Raw genomic sequence first — 21,230 nt, forward strand, 5'->3', positions numbered from 1 at the left:
ATACACATCCTTGCCGCTGCAGCAATGCTAACCTAGCCTCTCCAGAGCTGATTTATATGAGAGCAAATAGGACCTGAAACATTACTCTCTGATTTCTTCTGGGTTTTGGAACAGCTTTAGGGGCCAAGCGGTATTAGCAGCATGTGGTTGAACACATGGAGACTGACAGTCTCTCGTTAAGACTAGTTGGTCCAGCAGCAGTGAGAGCGGAACACAGGCTGAGGAGATGTGTGGGTCTTATTACCATCAGGGGGAATGCTAGTCCATGTCTTGTCTGCCAATTATTTGTAATAAAGCTGAAGGAGCCTTGTTCAATGTGCGGCGGTGCCACTGAGGAGAGAGAAGAAGAAGAGGGTCAGTCTCATAATATAGTGCATTCTGAAAGTATTCAGACCCCTTCACTTTTTCTATGTTTTGTTACGTTACAGCTGTATTCTGAAATGGAACAAATTAATGTTTTCCTCATCAATCTAAACACAATACCACCATAATGACAAAGTGAAAACAGGTTTCTAGAAATGTTTGCAAATACCTTATTTGCCTTGTGGGCATCCCGGAAGGGAGAGTAGCAGTATTCAAGTGTTTTACTACAGTCAATGTGTTGATAGAACTTTGGTAGCGTTTTCCTCAAATGTACTTTGTTAAAATCCTCTGCTACAATAAATGCAGCCTCAGGTTATGTGGTTTCCAGTTTACATAAAGTCCAGTGTAGTTCCTTGAGGGCCGTTGTGGTAATGGACCCTCTCCAAGCGAGAATAATTACACTGATTATTTTTCTAAAATCGGCTGCTATCTAAATGGACAATTTATTTATTTTTATTATTATGTTTTCTTCTTGGGCCTCTATCTATTGTTTTTTATTTTTGTTGTTGTGTGATTTGGATTAATCCCCTCTACCACACGGAACCCCACTAATCTACTGATGGAACGCAAGAGGTGGCTAATAACAGACCTCCATCCTATGCTACCTTGCTACCGATGGCCGGGCTAGCTGTCTAAATCGCCGTGACCCCCAACCAACCTCTCCACTCACCGGACCCTTTTGATCACTCGACTAAGCATGCCTCTCCTTAATGTCAATATGCCTTGTCCATTGCTGTTCTGGTTAGTATTTATTGGCTTATTTCACTGCAGAGCCTCTAGTCTTGCTCACTATACCTTATCCAACCTATTAGTTCCACCACCCACACATGCAATGACATCTCCTGGTTTCAATGATGTTTCTAGAGACAATATCTCTCTCTTCATCACTCAATACCTAGGTTTACCTCCACTGTATTCACATCCTACCATACCTTTGTCTGTACATTATACCTTGATGCTATTTTATCGCCCCCAGAAACCTCCTTTTACTCTCTATTCCAGACGTTCTAGATGACCAATTCTTATTGCTTTTAGCCGCACCCTTATTCTACTCCTCCTATGTTCCTCTGGCGATGTAGAGGTGAATCCAGGCTCTGCAGTGCCTAGCTCCACTCCTATTCCCCAGGCGCTCTCTTTTGACGACTTCTAAACGTAATAGCCTTGGTTTCATGCATGTTAACATTAGAAGCCTCCTCCCTAAGTTTGTTCTATTCACTGCTTTAGCACACTCTGCCAATCCAGATGTTCTAGCTGTGTCTGAATCCTGGCTTAGGAAGACCACCAAAAATTCTGAAATTTTAATTCCAAACTACAACATTTTCAGACAAGATAGAACTGCCAAAGGGGGCGGTGTTGCAATCTACTGCAAAGATAGCCTGCAGAGTTCTGTCCTACTATCCAGTGCTGTACCCAAACAATTTGAACTTCTACTTTTAAAAATCCACCTCTCTAAAAACAAGTCTCTCACCGTTGCCGCCTGCTATAGACCAACCTCTGCCCCCAGCTGTGCTCTGGACACCATATGTGAACTGATTGCCCCCCATCTATCTTCAGAGCTCGTGCTGCTAGGCGACCTAAACTGGAACATGCTTAACACCCCAGCCATCCTACAATCTAAACTTGATGCCCTCAATCTCACACAAATTATCAATGAACCTACCAGGTACCTCCCCAAAGCCTTAAACACGGGCACCCTCATAGATATCATCCTAACCAACTTGCCCTCTAAATACACCTCTGCTGTCTTCAACCAAGATCTCAGCGATCACTGCCTCATTGCCTGCATCCGTAATGGGTCAGCGGTCAAACGACCTCCACTCATCACTGTAAAACGCTCCCTGAAACACTTCAGCGAGCAGGCCTTTTTAATCGACCTGGCCGGGGTATCCTGGAAGGATATTGATCTCATCCCGTCAGTAGAGGATGCCTGGATATTCTTTAAAAATGCCTTCCTAACCATCTTAAATAAACATGCCCCATTCAAGAAATTTAGAACCAGGAACAGATATAGCCCTTGGTTCTCCCCAGACCTGACTGCCCTTAACCAACACAAAAACATCCTATGGCGTTCTGCATTAGAATCGAACAGCCCCCGTGATATGTAGCTGTTCAGGGAAGCTAGAAACCATTATACACAGGCAGTTAGAAAAGCCAAGGCTAGCTTTTTCAAGCAGAAATTTGCTTCCTGCAACACTAACTCAAAAAAGTTCTGGGACACTGTAAAGTCCATGGAGAATAAGAACACCTCCTCCCAGCTGCCCACTGCACTGAAGATAGGAAACACTGTCACCACTGATAAATCCACCATAATTGAGAATTTCAATAAGCATTTTTCTACGGCTGGTCATGCTTTCCACCTGGCTACTCCTACCCCGGTCAACAGCACTGCACCCCCAACAGCAACTCGCCCAAGCCTTCCCCATTTCTCCTTCTCCCAAATCCGTTCAGCTGATGTTCTGAAAGAGCTGCAAAATCTGGACCCCTACAAATCAGCCGGGCTAGACAATCTGGACAGTTTCTTTCTAAAATTATCTGCCGAAATTGTTGCCACCCCTAATTACTAGCCTGTTCAACCTCTCTTTCGTGTCGTCTGAGATTCCCAAAGATTGGAAAGCAGCTGCGGTCATCCCCCTCTTCAAAGGGGGGGACACTCTTGACCCAAACTGCTACAGACCTATATCTATCCTACCATGCCTTTTCTAAGGTCTTCGAAAGCCAAGTCAACAAACAGATTACCGAGCATTTCGAATCTCACCATACCTTCTCTGCTATGCAATCTGGTTTCAGAGCTGGTCATGGGTGCACCTCAGCCACGCTCAAGGTCCTAAACGATATCTTAACCGCCATCGATAAGAAACATTACTGTGCAGCCGTATTCATTGATCTGGCCAAGGCTTTCGACTCCGTCAATCACCACATCCTCATCGGCAGAATCGACAGCCTTGGTTTCTCAAATGATTGCCTCGCCTGTTTCACCAACTACTTCTCTGATAGCGTTCAGTGTGTCAAATCGGAGGGTCTGCTGTCCGGACCTCTGGCAGTCTCTATGGGGGTGCCACAGGGTTCAATTCTTGGACCGACTCTCTTCTCTGTATACATCAATGATGTCGCTCTTGCTGCTGGTGAGTCTCTGATCCACCTCTACGCAGACAACACCAATCTGTATACTTCTGGCCCTTCTTTGGACACTGTGTTAACAACCCTCCAGACAAGCTGCAATGCCATACAACTCTCCTTCTGTGGCCTCCAATTGCTCTTAAATACAAGTAAATCCATGCTCTTCAACCGATCGCTGCCTGCCGCTGCCCGCCCGTCCAACATCACTACTCTGGACGGTTCTGACTTAGAATATGTGGACAACTACAAATACCTAGGGGTCTGGTTAGACTGTAAACTCTCCTTCCAGACCCATATCAAACATCTCCAATCCAAAGTTAAATCTAGAATTGGCTTCCTATTTCGCAACAAAGCATCCTTCACTCATGCTGCCAAACATACCCTTGTAAAACTGACCATCCTACCAATCCTAGGGTTTGGCGATGTCATTTACAAAATAGCCTCCAATACCCTACTCAACCAATTGGATGCAGTCTATCACAGTGCAATCCGTTTTGTCACCAAAGCCCCATATACTACCCACCATTGCGACCTGTACGCTCTCGTTGGCTGGCCCTCGCTTCATACTCGTCGCCAAACCCACTGGCTCCATGTCATCTACAAGACCCTGCTAGGTAAAGTCCCCCCTTATCTCAGCTCGCTGGTCACCATAGCATCTCCCACCTGTAGCACACGCTCCAGCAGGTATATCTCTCTAGTCACCCCCAAAACCAATTCTTTCTTTGGCCGCCTCTCCTTCCAGTTCTCTGCTGCCAATGACTGGAAGAACTCCAAAAATCTCTGAAACTGGAAACACTTATCTCCCTCACTAGCTTTAAGCACCAACTGTCAGAGCAGCTCACAGATTACTGCATCTGTACATAGCCCACCTATAATTTAGCCCAAACAACTACCTCTTTCCCTACTGTATTTAATTTATTAATTTATTTTGCTCCTTTGCACCCCATTATTTTTATTTCTACTTTGCACATTCTTCCATTGCAAATCTACCATTCCAGTGTTTTACTTGCTATATTTGTATTTACCTTGCCACCATGGCCTTTTTTTGCCTTTTACCTCCCTTCTCACCTCATTTGCTCACATCGTATATAGACTTGTTTATACTGTATTATTGACTGTATGTTTGTTTTACTCCATGTGTAACTCTGTGTCGTTGTATGTGTCGAACTGCTTTGCTTTATCTTGGCCAGGTCGCAATTGTAAATGAGAACTTGTTCTCAACTTGCCTACCTGGTTAAATAAAAAAATAAAATGTTTTTTTGAGATTGGAGAACATATTGGGAGGGATCTTAGACCAGTCCTCCATACAGAATCCTTCCAGATCTTTGATATCCTTCATCTGTACTTATGGACTGTCCTCTTCAATTCAAACCACAGGTTTTCAACAGTGTTCAAGTCCAGAGACTGAGATGGTCAATAGAAATTCCTTTGTGGATTTGATGTGTGCTTGGTGTTATTGTCATGCTGGAAGATCGACTTGTGGCTGAGTTTCAGCCTCCTAGCAGAGGCAACCAGGTTTTGGGCTAAAATGTCTTGGTACTTGGTCAAGTTCATGACACCATTGACCTTAACTAGGGCCCCATGACCAGCGGAAGCAAAATAGCACCATAACATCAGATCCATCACCATATTTGACAGTATTTTACACCAGTGGTAGGTTTGGCGTGGGAAGAAAGATGCAGAAAATATCCAATAGTGTTACTGTAATATTTGTTTTACCATAAAACAACAGTACAGTGCATAATTGTAATCTTATTTTGGTAATTGTAACGAATGGATGAATTAAACTCTAAGGGCAGATGGGGTTTGTATTTTACAGTATTTTACTGTAATTGCGTGGGATTTGTGAAAGTATGTTGGCTGCTAGGTAATGTGTTTACATATTACAGAATATCAATGAATGCCGGTTTGGAAGCCTTTGCTAAGGCCTCTGAAAGTGCAAGTGCTATAAAATACCACCTTTTTGGTATTCCAAACTGGAGGTGACCACAGGGCAAAGGACGTGGCAAATACTGTACTCAACCATTAAAGGTTTGAGACTTGCTGCCACTTCAATCTGTCCCCAATACACATTTAATTGTTGTGGCACAACTACCACATATCAGTTAAATTGGTACAGAACTCTCACTAATGGGTAGCACAAATGTACCGTTAATTGCTGGACTATTAAGCGCACCTGAATATAAACCGCACCCACTGAATTATTAAAAAATATGTATTTTGTACATAAATAAGCCGCACATGTCTATAAGCCGCAGGTGCCTACGGGTACATTGAAACAAATTAATTTTACACAGCCTTTAAACGAAACACGGCTTGTAACAAAAATAAATAGGCTTTAACGAAACACGGCTTGTAACAAAAATAAATAGGCTTTAACGAAACACGGCTTGTAACAAAAATAAATAGGCTTTAACGAAACACGGCTTGTAACAAAAATTAAAACAGTAGCCTACCAAGCCTCCTCCCTATGCACTGAAACCACTGAAGTCATCTCCTTCGGTGTCAGAGTTGAATAGCCTCAGAATTGCTTCATCCGATGTTGGATCGTTTTCATTGTCGCTCTCGTCACTTTCATCCGGAGGCAAATTCCCCGCTGAGCTCATGCTGCCCCTTCAACACGCAGCAGTCCAGCCTTTCGAAACCCGTTGATGATAGTGGATTTTTTGACAATGCTCCACGCTGTCAGGGCCCACTGGCAGACTTGACCATAAGTTGCTCTTCGCATGCGGCCCGTTTTAGTGAAGGATTTCTCCCCACTTGTCATCCAAGCCTCCCACTGAAAACGGAGCGCCACCTTAAATGCACGATTTACACTGATGTTGAGTGGCTGCAAATACTTTGGGCCATCTGCTTTTCTTCCCTCTGAAAGGTTTGTTGTCTTTTTGCACTGAGTCAGTTCCTCACGCTGCTGTTTACAAAGTCTTATAATCGACTCATTAAGGCCAAGCTCCCATGCAGCAGCTCTATTTCCGTTTCCAACAGCCAGATCGATCGCCTTCAACTTGAAAGCAGCATCATATGCATTTCTCCGTGTCTTTGCCATGATGAGGGTGACGAAATTACTACCGTAATCAGAATGATGGGAAGTTTGAGCGCGCTCTATTTACGTCACATTGTGACGGTGCTCAGTTTTTTGGCGGCGGCATGAATCTTGCGAAAGCGGGAAAAATCCATAAATTAGCCGCGTCATTTGTATAAACCGCGAGGTTCAAAGTGTGGGAATAAAGTAGCGGCTTATAGTCCGGAAATTACGGTAGCTTCTTTCTGGCTTAAAATAGGTTAATGAGCCAGAAACCACAACACCATGCAACCACGAAATAACTTGTTATAGCCACAAAATAACTTATCTTAAACCAATTTCTTTGTAATTAACGGTAACATACTGTAAAATGTTTTTTTTTAAGTAAAAAAAAAGACTAACTTACAGAACTGGTTGCCAATAAGTTACCGTAAAAAGTAGTTAGTTTTTACAGTGTGGTCAAATGGTTTTTGGCGGTACAAAAATATGGTACAGTACTGTATTCTGTGGGGTGGAATTAAATTACCCTTTTGAAATACAGCAATTATTTCCCTGCCCACGACATTTTCCCACAATGCACCATCATTTACAGTATGCTGGAGTGTAGTGCTTCACAGTATTTACTGTTGATAAATGTAAAAATGTACCATGTAGATCAGTTTTCCATTAGTGTAATATTCAGACATCTTTCAATCCTATCACTCAGAACTGTTTGAAAAGTTGCCAGTTGCCAATCCAACAATGCTGTGCAGTTACAGTAATGTACTGTTAAACCAAAGTTTCTTTTGAATTTACAGTATCATTTACTGTTTACGCCTAAAATCACCCAGAGTGCATTGTCATTTATGGCAATTTGCTGAAAATAATGAATATGATACTTTACTGTTAGTTTTATTGTATAATAGTGTCAAAACGACAAGACAGTTTTACAGTGTGGTGAGAGAGAGAGGTGGTGCAGGAGGTTGTTAGAAGGGTTGGGGGAAGTGTTGCACTTTGCATGTAAATGGTTGTAAAGACTGCTGCAGGGACCTGTATAGAGACTGAAAGAGAACAACGAAGATGACATTTAAACGCTATTGGAAAGAGAGTTGAGGACACAGAAGTAATCAAGGGCAACCATTTGGCGTACTGTGGCCTGGAATGATGTATGATCCGATCTATGATGTGTCAGACAAAGAAGAAAAGGGTTTATTTCTGTTGGGAGGTGATGAGAGCACTTTGTACACCCCACCAAGACCTAAAGTGAGAGGATTATTTAACCCTGTCAGTCCCGAGACCCCAGCAAAAAAAACACATTTATGTTCAGCCCTTATATTTAAACTCACAATTAAATGTTTTACCATTTTCTTTTCAGGACAACCAGGGCTACAAGTAGAACACACAACTATTTGACATAAACAGTCGCAACAGCCCCTGATAAAAAAGGAATTGATGAACGCTGTAAGTACAGAAATGGTTTGCTCAGTGGGAAATGAATATCCAACTAGTCAGTGACAACTGTATTGAGTTTGGAGTTTGTGACAGCAACAATGTAAGCTTATTACAGTATTAAAGATACTATGTCCTGGGATTTACAATTATCTTCTATATAGAAGTGTCCTAGAGCAAACATGTGAGTGTTCGTGAGAGTCTCAGCCTTTTCATAGATGGCCTTTTACAGTTTTTAGCTCAAATCATTCAGACACTATATACTAAATAAAAAGAACTGGCCCCAGGCCCCTTCGGGCGTCCTCCCTCGTCTCACAAACACCGCTTTAGCTCAAGCCCCTGTTACATCACACAGACTAATGGTACCAACGGATGCGGAAGAAACAGACAAATCAAATGTTACAACCCAAGAAGTCTGCTCAAACGCACAATGTTTAAAAGGAGTTAGAAGTCCAAAACGTGCTGGCGTCGTGGTGGGACTCATTGGGTTAAGGACACTTTAATGATCAATTTAACCTTTTATTTAACTAGGCAAGTTAGTTAAGAACAAATTCTTATTTACAATGATGGCCTACCCCAGCCAAACCCGGACGACGCTGGGCCAATTGTGCGCCTCCCTATGGGACGCCCAATCACGGCCGGTTGTGATACAGCCTGGAATCTAAACGGAGTCTGTAGCAACACCTCTAGCACTGAGTTGCAGTGCCTTTGACTGTTGCGTCACTCAGGATCTCAATGCAGCGTTTGAACATTTCCTGTAATTTGAGGTTTGCTAGTGCAATAAAAAGGTATTTGGTGAAGCAGAAAGAAAGTTCATCAACAGAAGGTGCTATCAAAAGGTTTCCAGACAAATCTGTCTGTTTAATAGTTGGATTTAAATTCTCATCATTTGGATACAAAAGAGTGACACTGTCTCATCAAGATGACTCAATCGATTTTGTGCCATCAGGACTTCAAATTTGTTCGGTTTTCCTGAAATTCAAAACATCAATCCATTTTCTGTGAAATGAGTCTGATGCCTCATTTTAAAAGGTCACCATTGTTATTGTCTTCGTGATTGACTGAACAAGACTATAACATAAGATATCACACATCATGCAAAAGACAACTTTGTTAGGATAAACTTCACATGGCTTCTGATAAATTATATTTTAATGTATTTTTTTTAAAGATACTATAAATACAACATTTTATTTAAATAATAGATGACGAATGGAAAACTTTAAAATGTCACTTGAATAGATAGTTACCTCTGTTTGGTTTCCATGTCTGTAGTCCGCCCAGAGCATCTTAGCATGCTTCATATTCCAGTTAGTTCTGTTTGGTTTCCATGTCTGTATTCCGCCCGGAGCATCTTAGAGAAATATGTTCACAGCATATGCCATGTCCAGAGAAGGCATCAGGAGGCCGGGGAGTCAGAATAAGTTCATTAAACGCTGAGGTGGTAACTAGGCATGGCATTGGGCTATTAGACAAAGTCAATCACACTACAATGCTCGCCCACGCTCTGGTGAGAAAACAAACCTCAACCCGGACCAGTAGAGGCCAAAGAACACCCATGTGACCATTGTTTTTTTAGGATTTGGTTTTAGATTACATTAGAAAACTTTATTATCCTCTATTTCCCTCTATGGGTTGAAATGTCACATTTTGTCGTTCTCAAATAATTCTGAAGTGTCATTAAAAAATTCCCTGTGAGTCAATGTATTCCTGACTGTCCTCATCCGTCCCTGTCAGTAATTTAGTGGTCGATCTTCAGTGCATACTGCATAAAAGCCAGACATGACCAGTATCTCTCTTTGGGGTTGGAACATGGTTTACCAATCACACATAGAGACTTTGGTGTGAGCCCAGGGGAATACTGGATGAATACTGGATGTGAAAAGACAGAGGACTTTGACATCTCTTCTGTTTCCTCTTTGGCTTCTAACCAGCCTTGCCTGGATTCTGTCTTAAGGTCCTAGAGGGCAGAGGGTGATTTAGTTAGAGTAGACCTTTCATGCAGACATACAGTATGTAGGCTATGTCTTTTGAGTCTGATGTTTTGAGTCTATGAAGTTTATGATGAAAGTGATTTGTTTTCGATAGACGTTTGTGCCATTTAGGATGAAAGCTTGTGACAGAGGCCTAGGGATCATTGTAGAAATGGTTCTGTCTGATGAGACAAGACAGAACCATCATATCCACTTTCGCGTTTCCTCATCTCACATGTCAATAAGCAACACTGATCTTTGCTGATTATTCTCCAGTGTCATGTGACCACGTTGCCTGCGGCTTCAGGGAGGTGCTTTCATCAAGTCCTGCCTGTCCTTTGTGGATTATGATGATGCATAGGAACCGTCTATCTGGACCATCATAAACTCCACACTTCTTCAATTTGAGCTATTGTCATTTTTCGAAGTGAAAGAAACTAGAGGAGCTGGGATCATATGAAAAGATCTGTTTTTATATCTGCAGGCATCCTCAACCGTGGAGGGGTTTGAGAGAAAATGACTCGCATCCCTCTGAGGTAGATGATCTGTCAATGGAACTCCAACTGTAGTTGTTCTAATTTGTCTGTTTGAGGAGCCAGACTCTCACCCCGAGGGGGTTTTACTTCATAGCATGTGGTGCAGAGAAGAAGTGCTTAGGCTGTTAGCAAGCTGTGCTGGAATCAAACAAGCCTTGAATGACATACAGTTGAAGTCGGACGTTTACATACACCTTAGCCAAATACATTTAAACTCAGTTTTTCACAATTCCTGACATTTAATCCTAGTTAAAATTTCCTGTTTTAGGTCAGTTAGGATCACCAATTTATTTTAAGAATGTGAAATGTCAGAATAATAGTAGAGAATTATTTCTTTCAGCTTGTATTTCTTTCATCACATTCCCAGTGGGTCAGAAGTTTACATAAACTGAATTAGTATTTGGTAGCATTGCCTTTAAATTGTTTAACTAGGGGCAAATGTTTTGGGTAGCCTTCCACGAGCTTCCCACAACAAGTTGGGTGAATTTTGGCCATTCCTCCTGACAGAGCTGGGGTAACTGAGTCAGGCCTCCTTGCTTGCACACGCATTTTCACAAATGTTCTATGGGATTGAGGTCAGGGCTTTGTGATGGCCACTCCAATACCTTACCTTTGTTGTCCTTAAGCCATTTTGCCACAAATTCGGAAGTATGCTTGGGGTCATTGTCCATTTGGAAGACCCATTTGCGACCCAGCTTTATCTTCCTGACTGACGTCTTGTGATCTTTTTTGTGAAGTGCACCAGTCCCTCCTGCAGCAAAGCCCCCTCACAACATGATGCTGCCACCCCCGTGCTTCACGGTTGGGATGGTGTTCTTCGGCTTGTCACGGCTCTTCTAAAGCCATGACATAATTTTCTGGAATTTTCCAAGCTGTTTAAAGGCAGTCAACTTAGTGTATGTAAACTTCTGACCCACTGGGATTGTGATACAGTGAATTATAAGTGAAATAATCTGCCTGTAAACAATTGTTGGAAAAATGACTTGTGTCATGCACAAAATAGATGTCCTAACTGACTGCCAAAACTATAGTTTAACAAGAAATTTGTGGAGTGGTTGAAAAATGAGTTTTAATGATTCCAGCCTAAGTGTATATAAATTTCCGACTTCAACTGTACAGTTTCAAACACATCTACATTGACTGAACCTGGGAACTACTTCCATCATCCTTGATAGAAAAAATGTATACCGGTATACTATTTTTATAAATTGCAGGAAGCACGTCAGTGACACTCGCAGTTATATTGTCTTTAATTAGTGCATCATAAAAATGTGTGTGTGTGTGTGGCATCAGTTCCATCAACACTAATCAACTTAGTTAAAGTAAAGATTCACCCATTTTGAATGATATATCGTATTTGTGCATCTTTGAGCTATTCCCCATGCAAGCAGGCAGAAATACAGCCGGTATGATGCGTCATAGCGGCTGTATTTCTGACTGCTTGAACGGCGAAGCACTCAGATACACATGAAAATATAATGTGACCCCGGGAATCGATAGAACACATACGATATGACAATACTTTAACCACCACGTTTCTATTGTATCGGCCCACTGCCTCTCCAATCTCATCACCCAAATCTATAATATGATGGACTGTTTGAAAATAGAGATCTGCGGCTCTGAAAGAGCATTTGTCTAATGAACTGAAACTGCCATGTAGAAGCTATGTTGTGCTGATGGGCTGAGCGGTTTGCTGTGGTGTATCGTGTCCCAGAGGCATGCATCCACGGCCGTTGATTGAATGATAGTCAACAGGCCATTTTTTTAAAGCGATAATCCTTAGTTTAGCTTTAAGACAATATATTCTCCCTGATGTCGCTCATTCTTTTATAGCAGGTTTCCAGTTGCATTCTCTCTAATTCTGGTTTCACGTCTACTCCCGCTTCCCCCCCTTCATCGCCCAACGTTGCGGTCTACTAACCACCGGTCCTGGCAACCAGAATTGCGTACACCTGGCAACCAAAATTGCGCACACTTGGCAACCAAAATTGTGCACACCTGCTCCCCATCGTTACACACACCTGGACTTCATCACCACCCTGATTACTCTCCCTTCATATAGTCCTCAGTAAGTCTCATTCATCAGGCAGTATTGGTTTTTGGTTCCTGTTTGGTATTAACTTCATGATTACTATTAAACACACCTTCTGTGCCTGTTTCCCTGCATATATGTTACATCTGGTCCTGGTAGTGGGTACCCACAGGGATGAAGGTTTTGTATTTTCACCCAGCACTAACATACCAGATTCAACTAACCAACCAGCCCCTTGATTAGCTGAATCAGGTGTGTTGGCTGCACAGGATTAACAAGTGTGTATGCTTCAGTTTGCCATGTACTGTGTATTTCAATACTGTATTCTCATTTAAATACAAAGCTCATTGTAATTTCTACTACTGTACATTGCATTGTAGTTACACTATTTATACTGCACGTATAGATTGCATTTGGATTACTGTTACAGTGCTATTTAGGTTAAGTGCATTCGTTGTCATATCTAGATTTGCAGAAATGGGCTTTTCTTTCAAAAACAAGGACATTTCTAAGTGACCCCAAACTTTTGAACAGTAGTGTACATTATTATTCAGGTCTATGGCAAATCAACTTGTTTGTGGTATAAATTAGAGGCAGGAAATCTAACTGGCTGCGATAAGGCTGATTTGTGTGAAATAGAAAGACGGGAAACTGTGATGTCGCTATTCTCAGAGGAAATATTCTGGCATCTGTCCGTATGGTGAGGCGGACAGAGCAGGGAGCAACCTCCCTGGTGTAGTGTTGACAGAGACATAGTTTTGACAAGATGGTACACAGCTTATTTCAGAAATGACTTTCGTAGCAGATTAGGAGAACTTATGAGATGTACAGGAAGCTAGGGATATGAAAGCAATAACATACCGCTCAGTTCATACTGCTGTTTGTCTACAAAGTCTTGCCCCCCCTACAGATTTGTTTAGTGTGTGTGTGTGTGTGTGTGTGTGTGTGTGTGTGTGTGTACAGCAACTGCAAAAATCAATAGTTCACTACAAGACTCTGTCTTATCTGTACGAGAGTATGGACATGAACAAATCACTGACAGATATTCCCATTGTGCTTCAGAGTGGAACATTTTATCATCCACTGTTGCTAGTTTCTGACTGTTGACAGTTGTATAAGGCAGCCCTATCACAGAGAGCAACTCAAACACAACACACTTTATTTACACAGTAGTGGCAGAAACCTTCCCAATCAGTCAGTGCTATCTGGGACCCTTGAGACGTCCCTACTCTGATCTGAACACAATGAAGTTGACATTTTAAATGGTTATGGGTTAAGTTAGGGTTTAGGGTAGGGACATCCCAAGGATCCAAAACTTTTCCCAATCACTTTTCCCAATCATACAGAAAATCCATTTCAGCGGGACAAACCACAGGTTAGAAGGGATAGCACTCACAACCTAGTTTCTCTCCTCTTTTAACCTGTCTTTTTCTTCCATTAAACTGTTGACTGTGGTCGGTGTTGCTGTCTCCTCAGCTTGCTGTGTCGCCCCTCCTTTGCCTTTTATTTCACCATGATGGTTTGTTTTTCCGCATCAGTTTAGGGATCGATTGGCATCCAATCTACAGGCTGGTGGAGGTACTGCCTGTATCTGTACGCTCTGCTGGTTCACCACACACTGGACACATGTACAAGAGTCATGAATTATTAAAGGTTTTGACTGTCTTTTATTTAGTTATTCAGACAGATCAACCCAATGCATCGTGGTCCCATCACAGCATGTACATCAGCAGGTCTCAATCTCCCAGACAGCAAAGGATACAATGTAGAGACAGTGAAACCCAATCCATAGTCTGGGACAGGCATGTCTTAGCTCCATTTCTTGCATTACAGAGAAGGCTACATTACTGTATGTGTGCAGAGTAGCATCAGAGGGATAAGTCACAGAAGAGGGAAGCATTCATGTGATTGGGACAGTTCAACGATTTTACAAAACAACATATTTGTTTCCTTACTTTGAAGCTCATGTGATTGTTATGTTGAGACAGAGAAACTGAGTAAATCACAGCTGGCCAATTAATAGTAGTCATAATTGACATTGGCGCCGTGTCTGTAGGAACCGGGGTCCTGGGGCCCGATGGGAGCGATCTCGTCACAATGGTGCTGGCGACCTTGGTCTGACGACCGGGCCAGGTCCATCCAGTAGGACAGGTCAGTCTCAAGCCTCTGTGGGATGGATGTAGAACAAGAGATAAAACGTTAACGAAATCAAGCTAGAAGACTCGTGAACTTGTTTGAATGAGAGCGAATAGAGACAAGTTGTTAGACGACACAGTGTGTGTATTTGTGTGACAGCTGCAGTTGGAGAGATCCAACTCGAGGACAACTGGAGATGCAATGAAATAATATCATAGCAGATGCTTTGATCCAAGGTGACTTGCAGTACATTGAGTGGATATATTTTTGTTGTTGTATATAATGTATGACCCCAGCGGGAGATCAACTTAAAGCAGTGTAAACATGTCTGAATAGGTGAAGTCTTGGAAAGGACGGTGTGTCAGAGTTAGCGTATGACTGGCGTTAGAGGGCAGCCGTACGTTTGTGCATGTTTTGTCTTGAACAATTAACTGACACGTTTTCTATTAGGCTTCATGTGACGAGAAGGTTTGGACAGGTCCACCGCTGTTGGACGATGGACGCAGATGTGAGGGAAATATTACGGCCCCTCGTCGACTGATGTCGGAGCTGGGGTGAACTGACACACACACAGGGGACAGCTGCTGAGCCCGGGTAAGAGACATGTGTTACAGATACCGGCATTAATCCAATCACACAGCCTCGCCGGCTGCCATATAAATATCAACACACACCTTATAATAGAGCTGTCTAGACGGCGGAGAGTGGTTGCGTTGTGTTGCTAAGACATTGCTGTAGACGGGAAGTCATGTCTCTGTACAGCCTGCATGAGTCTGAAGCAAACACAAAAGACTGACCTTTTCATATGTTCACCTATCATTCCTGTAAATGCCACCATGGGACTTATACAAGGATGGAGATATAGTCAGAGGTTCTATAACCATATTCAATGAAAATAATTCAGATTAGATGAATGGTATAAGGAACATAACTAGGAACATAATAGGAATGTGCTGGTACTGTGCTGTACATTCTTCCTGTAAGCCAGTTATTTGTAATGTTACATGGAATTGTATATTTAAGCAATAAGGTATGAGGGGGTGTGGTATATGGCCAATACACCATGGATAATAGCTGTTCTTGCATTGTGCCTGGATACAGCCCTTAGCCGTGGTATATTGGTCATAAACCACAAACAACCGAGGTGCCTTATTGCTATTATAAACTGATTACCATCATAATTAGAGCAGTAAAAATAAATATTTTGTCATACCTGTGGTATACCATCTGAAATAACACGGCTGTCAGCCAATCAGCATTCAGGGCTCAAACCACCCACTTTATAATACATGACAGTATATGATGCCGTTGTAGTTTACCAGATCGGATCACTCTCAGGACTGTAGGAATGCTTTACTGACCAATGGGTAAAGCGTCTGTGTGTGCAGAGTGCAGTGCATTGTGAAGGGTGCAGTGCACCTACCGCCTCGTCATACCCCATGTGCATGAACTGCATGATCCATTGCTGCACATCTGGCCTGCTGCGGTCCCAGATGTTCCTCTTGGGCCTCCGTAGGGAGGTCAGGAACTCTTTGGCCTTGGAGGGGGCCACCGCCACCCCCGCAGGCTTCGTACCTCCGCCCCGCTAAGGAAATACAGGTAAGGAGAGGTCAAGGTGTGGCTGTAAAGAAGTCAATAAGCACACCTGTTTACCCACAGCAGGGTCGGAGGCAGGGGGAAGTGTGTAGGGAGCAGGGGAGCTGTCAGTGACTGAGAGACAGAGTGGTTCTGACCGACCAGCAGCAGCCAGGACAGACAGGAGAGGAGCCTAAAGGCTGCATCAGCGACACTATAAATATCAACGGGTGTCTTTAGATTATTAATAAGACTCATGAAGCCATCATCATCTGAGACTGTCACTTATCAGTCCAGGCACTCATCCCACAGAGGACTGTGTGTGTTGCGTGCCATGGAGGTCTGTCTGAACATGACAGGGCTATTCAAAGCTAGACAAGTGTGAAAAGTTTACCGCCTGAGGTGGATTTGTCGATAGAGTTATTTATTTTTATTGAACCTTTTATTTAACTAGGCAAGTGAAAGGTGAATTGTTTTCCTGACATTAATGATGCAGACATGTGGATGTAGTTGTAATGAATACGATTGGAGACAAGCGTGCTGGTTTAAAGCGCAGGGCACAGCAGGTGTTTGTTAGCGAAGGACCACAGGAGGAGGCAGGTAGCTGGGTCCAGGGACGGGCAGAAGGTCATACACAGGGGGGTCCAAAAAGGTAACAGTACACACAGGGAAAAGGCTAATAACGTAGTCAGGGAGATCAGGCAAGAGGTTGACGACAGGAAATCTGACAGGCAGAAGTACAGGCAGGGAATAGGCAAAAAGGCGTCATTAGTGAGGATGGCCAAAAACTATGGTACATAGGAGGACTTATATGGAAATAAACAGAGCTCCGAATAGAATGTGTATCAAAACAAACAATACCTCACAATGATGGGGTGCAATGAACTGAACTAAATAGTGTGTGTAAATGACATACAGGTCTGCGAACAGGTGATCAGAATTCAGGTGATTAGGATCTGGAGAGTGAACTGCGTTCAGGGGGATCTATGTGTTTGAGAGCGCGAGCTGGAAGCAGACGTTACAGTAGTGTGTGTGTAGTCTCAGCTGTGAGATGTTTCTCATGAGAAACAGCCATAATCCATATTAATATCTCTTTTCTTCAGGAGTCTGTGGAGCTTGTTCTCCCCTGCGCCATCTGTTGGAGACGCACAGACAAAAGAGGTTAAATAAAGACAAATCAGATATATTCTACTTGATTTTAACATTACATCAGTTTGTATCAACTGTTATATCATTACTATGAAAGACATACAGTGAGTGAACAACATATTTGTATTAAGTTGCCCTCGGAACAGCCTCAATTCGCCGGAGCATTTACTCTACAAGGTGCTGGCCCATGTTGACTCCTATGCTTTCCACAGTTGGGTCAAGTTGGCTGGATGTTTTTGGGTGGTGGAACATTCTAGATACACACGGGAAACGTTGCCGTTCTTGACACACTGTGCCTGGAACCTACTACCATACCCTGTTCAAAGGCACTTAAATCGTTTTGTCTTGACCATTCACCCTCTGAATGGCACACACACACAATCCATGTCTCAATTGTCGCAAGGCTTAAAAGTCCTTCTTTAACCTGATTTAACAAGTGACATCAATAAGGGATTCTAGCTTTCACCTGGATTCACCTGGTCAGTCTACTCTGTCATGGAAAGAGCAGGTGTTTTGTACACTCAGTGTGTATCATTGTTATGCCCTATGACAGAGAGAGAGTTCATGTAAGGAGTGTCTAAGAAATCTAATTCTGAAACATTTAAGTGTTACAATTCTCCTATTAAGATGTCAAACCAATGCAGTATACAAAAACCTAGTATATCCCTCACTTCATACCCATTCACCATGTCAATACTTGAAAAACACTCGAGTTAATCGAAGTGTTACCAAAGCAGGGATGGCAGGGACGCAGGGTTGTGTTCCAAATGAAACAACTGTAAGTATGCTTGCTGTAGTTCCTCAACGGCACAGCTAGGAGCGCAAAAAAAACAAAAAACATAATTGACGACTCTTCTTTTAGTCATAAAAGTGCATTGACATTGCTTAGGAACTGTGCACACTTTGGAGAGGGGTGTGACCACATGGAGACACCAGTTAGTCCTCTCACTCAAACCATTTCAAAATGTTTTTGTTGCACCTACCCCACATTCTCCAGAAATATTATCGTCATGTTACAGAATATATCCAGAGTATTTTTAGATTTTGTTTTCAACAAATGTGGCAAAAAGTACAGTACAATGCACATAAAATCAACAGTGTAATGTTTGGATTCAGTCTTGTGTCAGGTGTGCCCAACTTTGGTCTAATCACTTCCCCATTATCTCCAAAACGGTTCCCTTTCAATTGTTACCATGATTATGCATATGCTTTTCATATTTCTTCTGTAAGAAACATTTCCATGTAGCCCTATCCATACAGGCCCTTTCCCACACGTGTAAAGGGTAACGAATGTGTTGTATCAATGTGGTTATGTGATTGTAGTCTGGTTTGATGTTAGACGGCCGGGTAGAGAGCGGAGACCTTCCTCTAGCTAGCAGACAGACGGTAGGAGGGTGATATTCACGGACAAACAATGTGACACGAAGGTGTGAAATCCTCCCTCCAGGAGCTGTGGTTTGGTTTGACCTCCTTTTGTCCTCCACATGCAAATACTTGAATCCACCCTCCCTTTTTTTTACTCTCCCTCCCTCTTGGTTTTACCTCTACTTTTGCTCTCTCTCTCTCTCTCTTAACCATTATTCTTTCTCCCGGTGAACTTCAAAAATCAAAGCTTCCGACAGAGCATCCAAGATGGTGGCTACAAGGCGGATAGAATAGCCACTGAACTCTTTCGAAATCAGACGTCACATTGTCCTCGAGTAGAATGAAAAAAAATCCAGTCTGCTGATCTCAGGAATTAAATAATAAAATAATAAAAAAGAGAGAGAGAGAGATGGGAAAATGTATCGAGACACAGTTTTGTCACGTGGCAACATACTATGACATTTGAATGCATCACCCTGCAAATGTACAGTATAAATATGATGGGTCAGTGAGTACACTCAATCACAAATGTACAATATGGATGTGAGTGATGGAAGGGTTTTTACCTGAGTGAGCGCAGTAGGAGAGGAAGGCCGTTAGCAGTAGAACCTGCAGACAGAGGTTGTGGAAAGCCATGGTCTCCGTCTCTGTCCCAGACGTCTCTCTGAGTCTCGGGAATCAGTGGGGAGAGGAAGCAGGAGGAGAATCTGGAGCAGTGGAAGCAGGAGTCTCCCCACAGGCCCAGAGAACAAACATTCCTTCCTAGAGGAAAACCTACTTGTGCCGGTTCAGGAATGTCGTAAAAGGAAGACCCAGCCAAACAGAAGCACTCGGTCATTCTCTCTCGTTTAATGTGTGGGTGATATGTTTGTTGGATGGGTAACACTTTCTTTGGATAGTCCATCTGTAGATGCTCTACAGACAATCTACAAGCTATCAGTAACACTTCAACTAACCATAACCTTATTATGTCAAACAACTGTCAAGCCTGACCAATGATATCATAGAAACACTGAGAACAGAAACATTTCCTCAAAGACAACACAGAAAACCTCCATATCATATTTCACAGTCAGCAGTAAATTATTATTTTCCTGTGTGCATTTTTCCAACCAAGTAGTAACTTAACAAATAGCATCATGATGCTGTAATCAACAAATCTGCTCAAGGAAGTTTTCCCCTGGGGCATGTTTCCATACAGAAAGAGTGAAATATCTCAAGGGAAGTACAGATGTTTCTGAACATGAAAAAACACATCCCCCACAGAGAGAAAAAACAAACAGTTGAATTAAATAAAATTTCCTTACTTTTATTTGAAGTTCGTCAGAGCCCCAATATCATGGAGACTAGTCCTCTCTACACGGGGGGCAGTAGATTTGATATGAAATTATCCCAATTCTGCATGTAGTAACCAAAAAAGTGTTAAACAAATCGAAATATTATATATTTGAGATTATTCACAGTAGCCACCCTTTGCACACTCTTGGAATTCTCTCTACCAGCTTCATGAGGTAGTCAATGTGTTTCAATTAACAGGTGTACCTTGTTTAAAGTGAATTTGTGGAATTTCTTTCCTTTTTAATGCGTTTGAGCCAAATCAGTTGTGTTGTGACAAAGTAGGGGTGGTATACAGAAGATAGCCCCATTTGGTAAAAAAAAAAAAAGTCCATATTATGGCAAGAACATCTCAAATAAGCAAAGAGAAACGACAATCATTCATTACTTTAAGACATGAAGGGTAGTCAATGTGGAAAATGTCAAGTACTTTGAAAGTTTCTTCAAGTGCAATCGCAAAAGTGCTATGATGAAACTGGCATTTATGAGGACCACCACAGGAAATAAAGACCCAGAACTACCTCTGCTGCAGAGGATAAGTTCATTAGTTACCAGCCTCAGATCGCAGCCCAAATAAATGCTTCAGTGTTCAAGTAACAGACCAGTGACGACCCGTCATTCAGGGCCCCACATTTTTAGGCTTGCCTGTTTTGCTTGTTATTTTGACATTAATACGTGTCACATATCTGTTTGCAAACAATATTTTAAAAAAACAATTTCATTTTGTTAATAAAATCATACAAACATGGTCTCTTTTTTGCTTTCTTGAGTAAGGCAGCTCCAAAATGCAGGTGTTTCAGCCTAGCTCAGTGCTTTCTGTGGTGGTGGGGCAAGCCAGCAGAAAATACAGTGTTGCGCCTGATTGGCTCAGTTTTCTGTCATGATTGGCTCAGTTTTCTGTCACTCATGGGACAGTACGTCACCCCCAAGTCTAAGGTTAGAGCTCGAAAATGTTTGTCCCTTGGGTTCTGCCATAGAGCTATATATTAGAAGTGCCCATCCAAGAAGGCTTAAGGTCATTGGCCACAGATAGAATGGCATCAAATCACGTTATATCTACAGTAGCTTTGATAGGACTGATCATGTCAACATCTTACTTTCAAAGTCTTAGCTAGCCGTCATCATCATAAATCAAGTCGACAATCAAATAAGTCATTTGGAAGGAATCAGTGGCTAATTGCAAGCAGTGCAAAGCT

General features: G+C 42.4%; 1 protein-coding gene across 1 annotated transcript; it reads right to left on the bottom strand.

Moving 5' to 3' along the window:
- Positions 1-14,310: 14,310 nt before the first annotated feature.
- On the bottom strand, positions 14,311-19,335 carry LOC112255163 (augurin-A-like). Its single transcript, XM_042324995.1, has 4 exons — positions 19,266-19,335; positions 16,264-16,385; positions 16,034-16,195; positions 14,311-14,640 (listed from the first exon to the last, which is right to left on the bottom strand). Exons 1-4 carry the CDS (start codon positions 19,333-19,335, stop codon positions 14,491-14,493), a joined length of 504 nt encoding a protein of 167 aa, XP_042180929.1. The 3' UTR covers positions 14,311-14,490.
- Between the last annotated feature and the right edge of the window lie 1,895 nt (positions 19,336-21,230).

Source organism: Oncorhynchus tshawytscha, linkage group LG07 (assembly GCF_018296145.1).
Source record: "Oncorhynchus tshawytscha isolate Ot180627B linkage group LG07, Otsh_v2.0, whole genome shotgun sequence".
Lineage (NCBI taxonomy): Eukaryota > Metazoa > Chordata > Actinopteri > Salmoniformes > Salmonidae > Oncorhynchus > Oncorhynchus tshawytscha.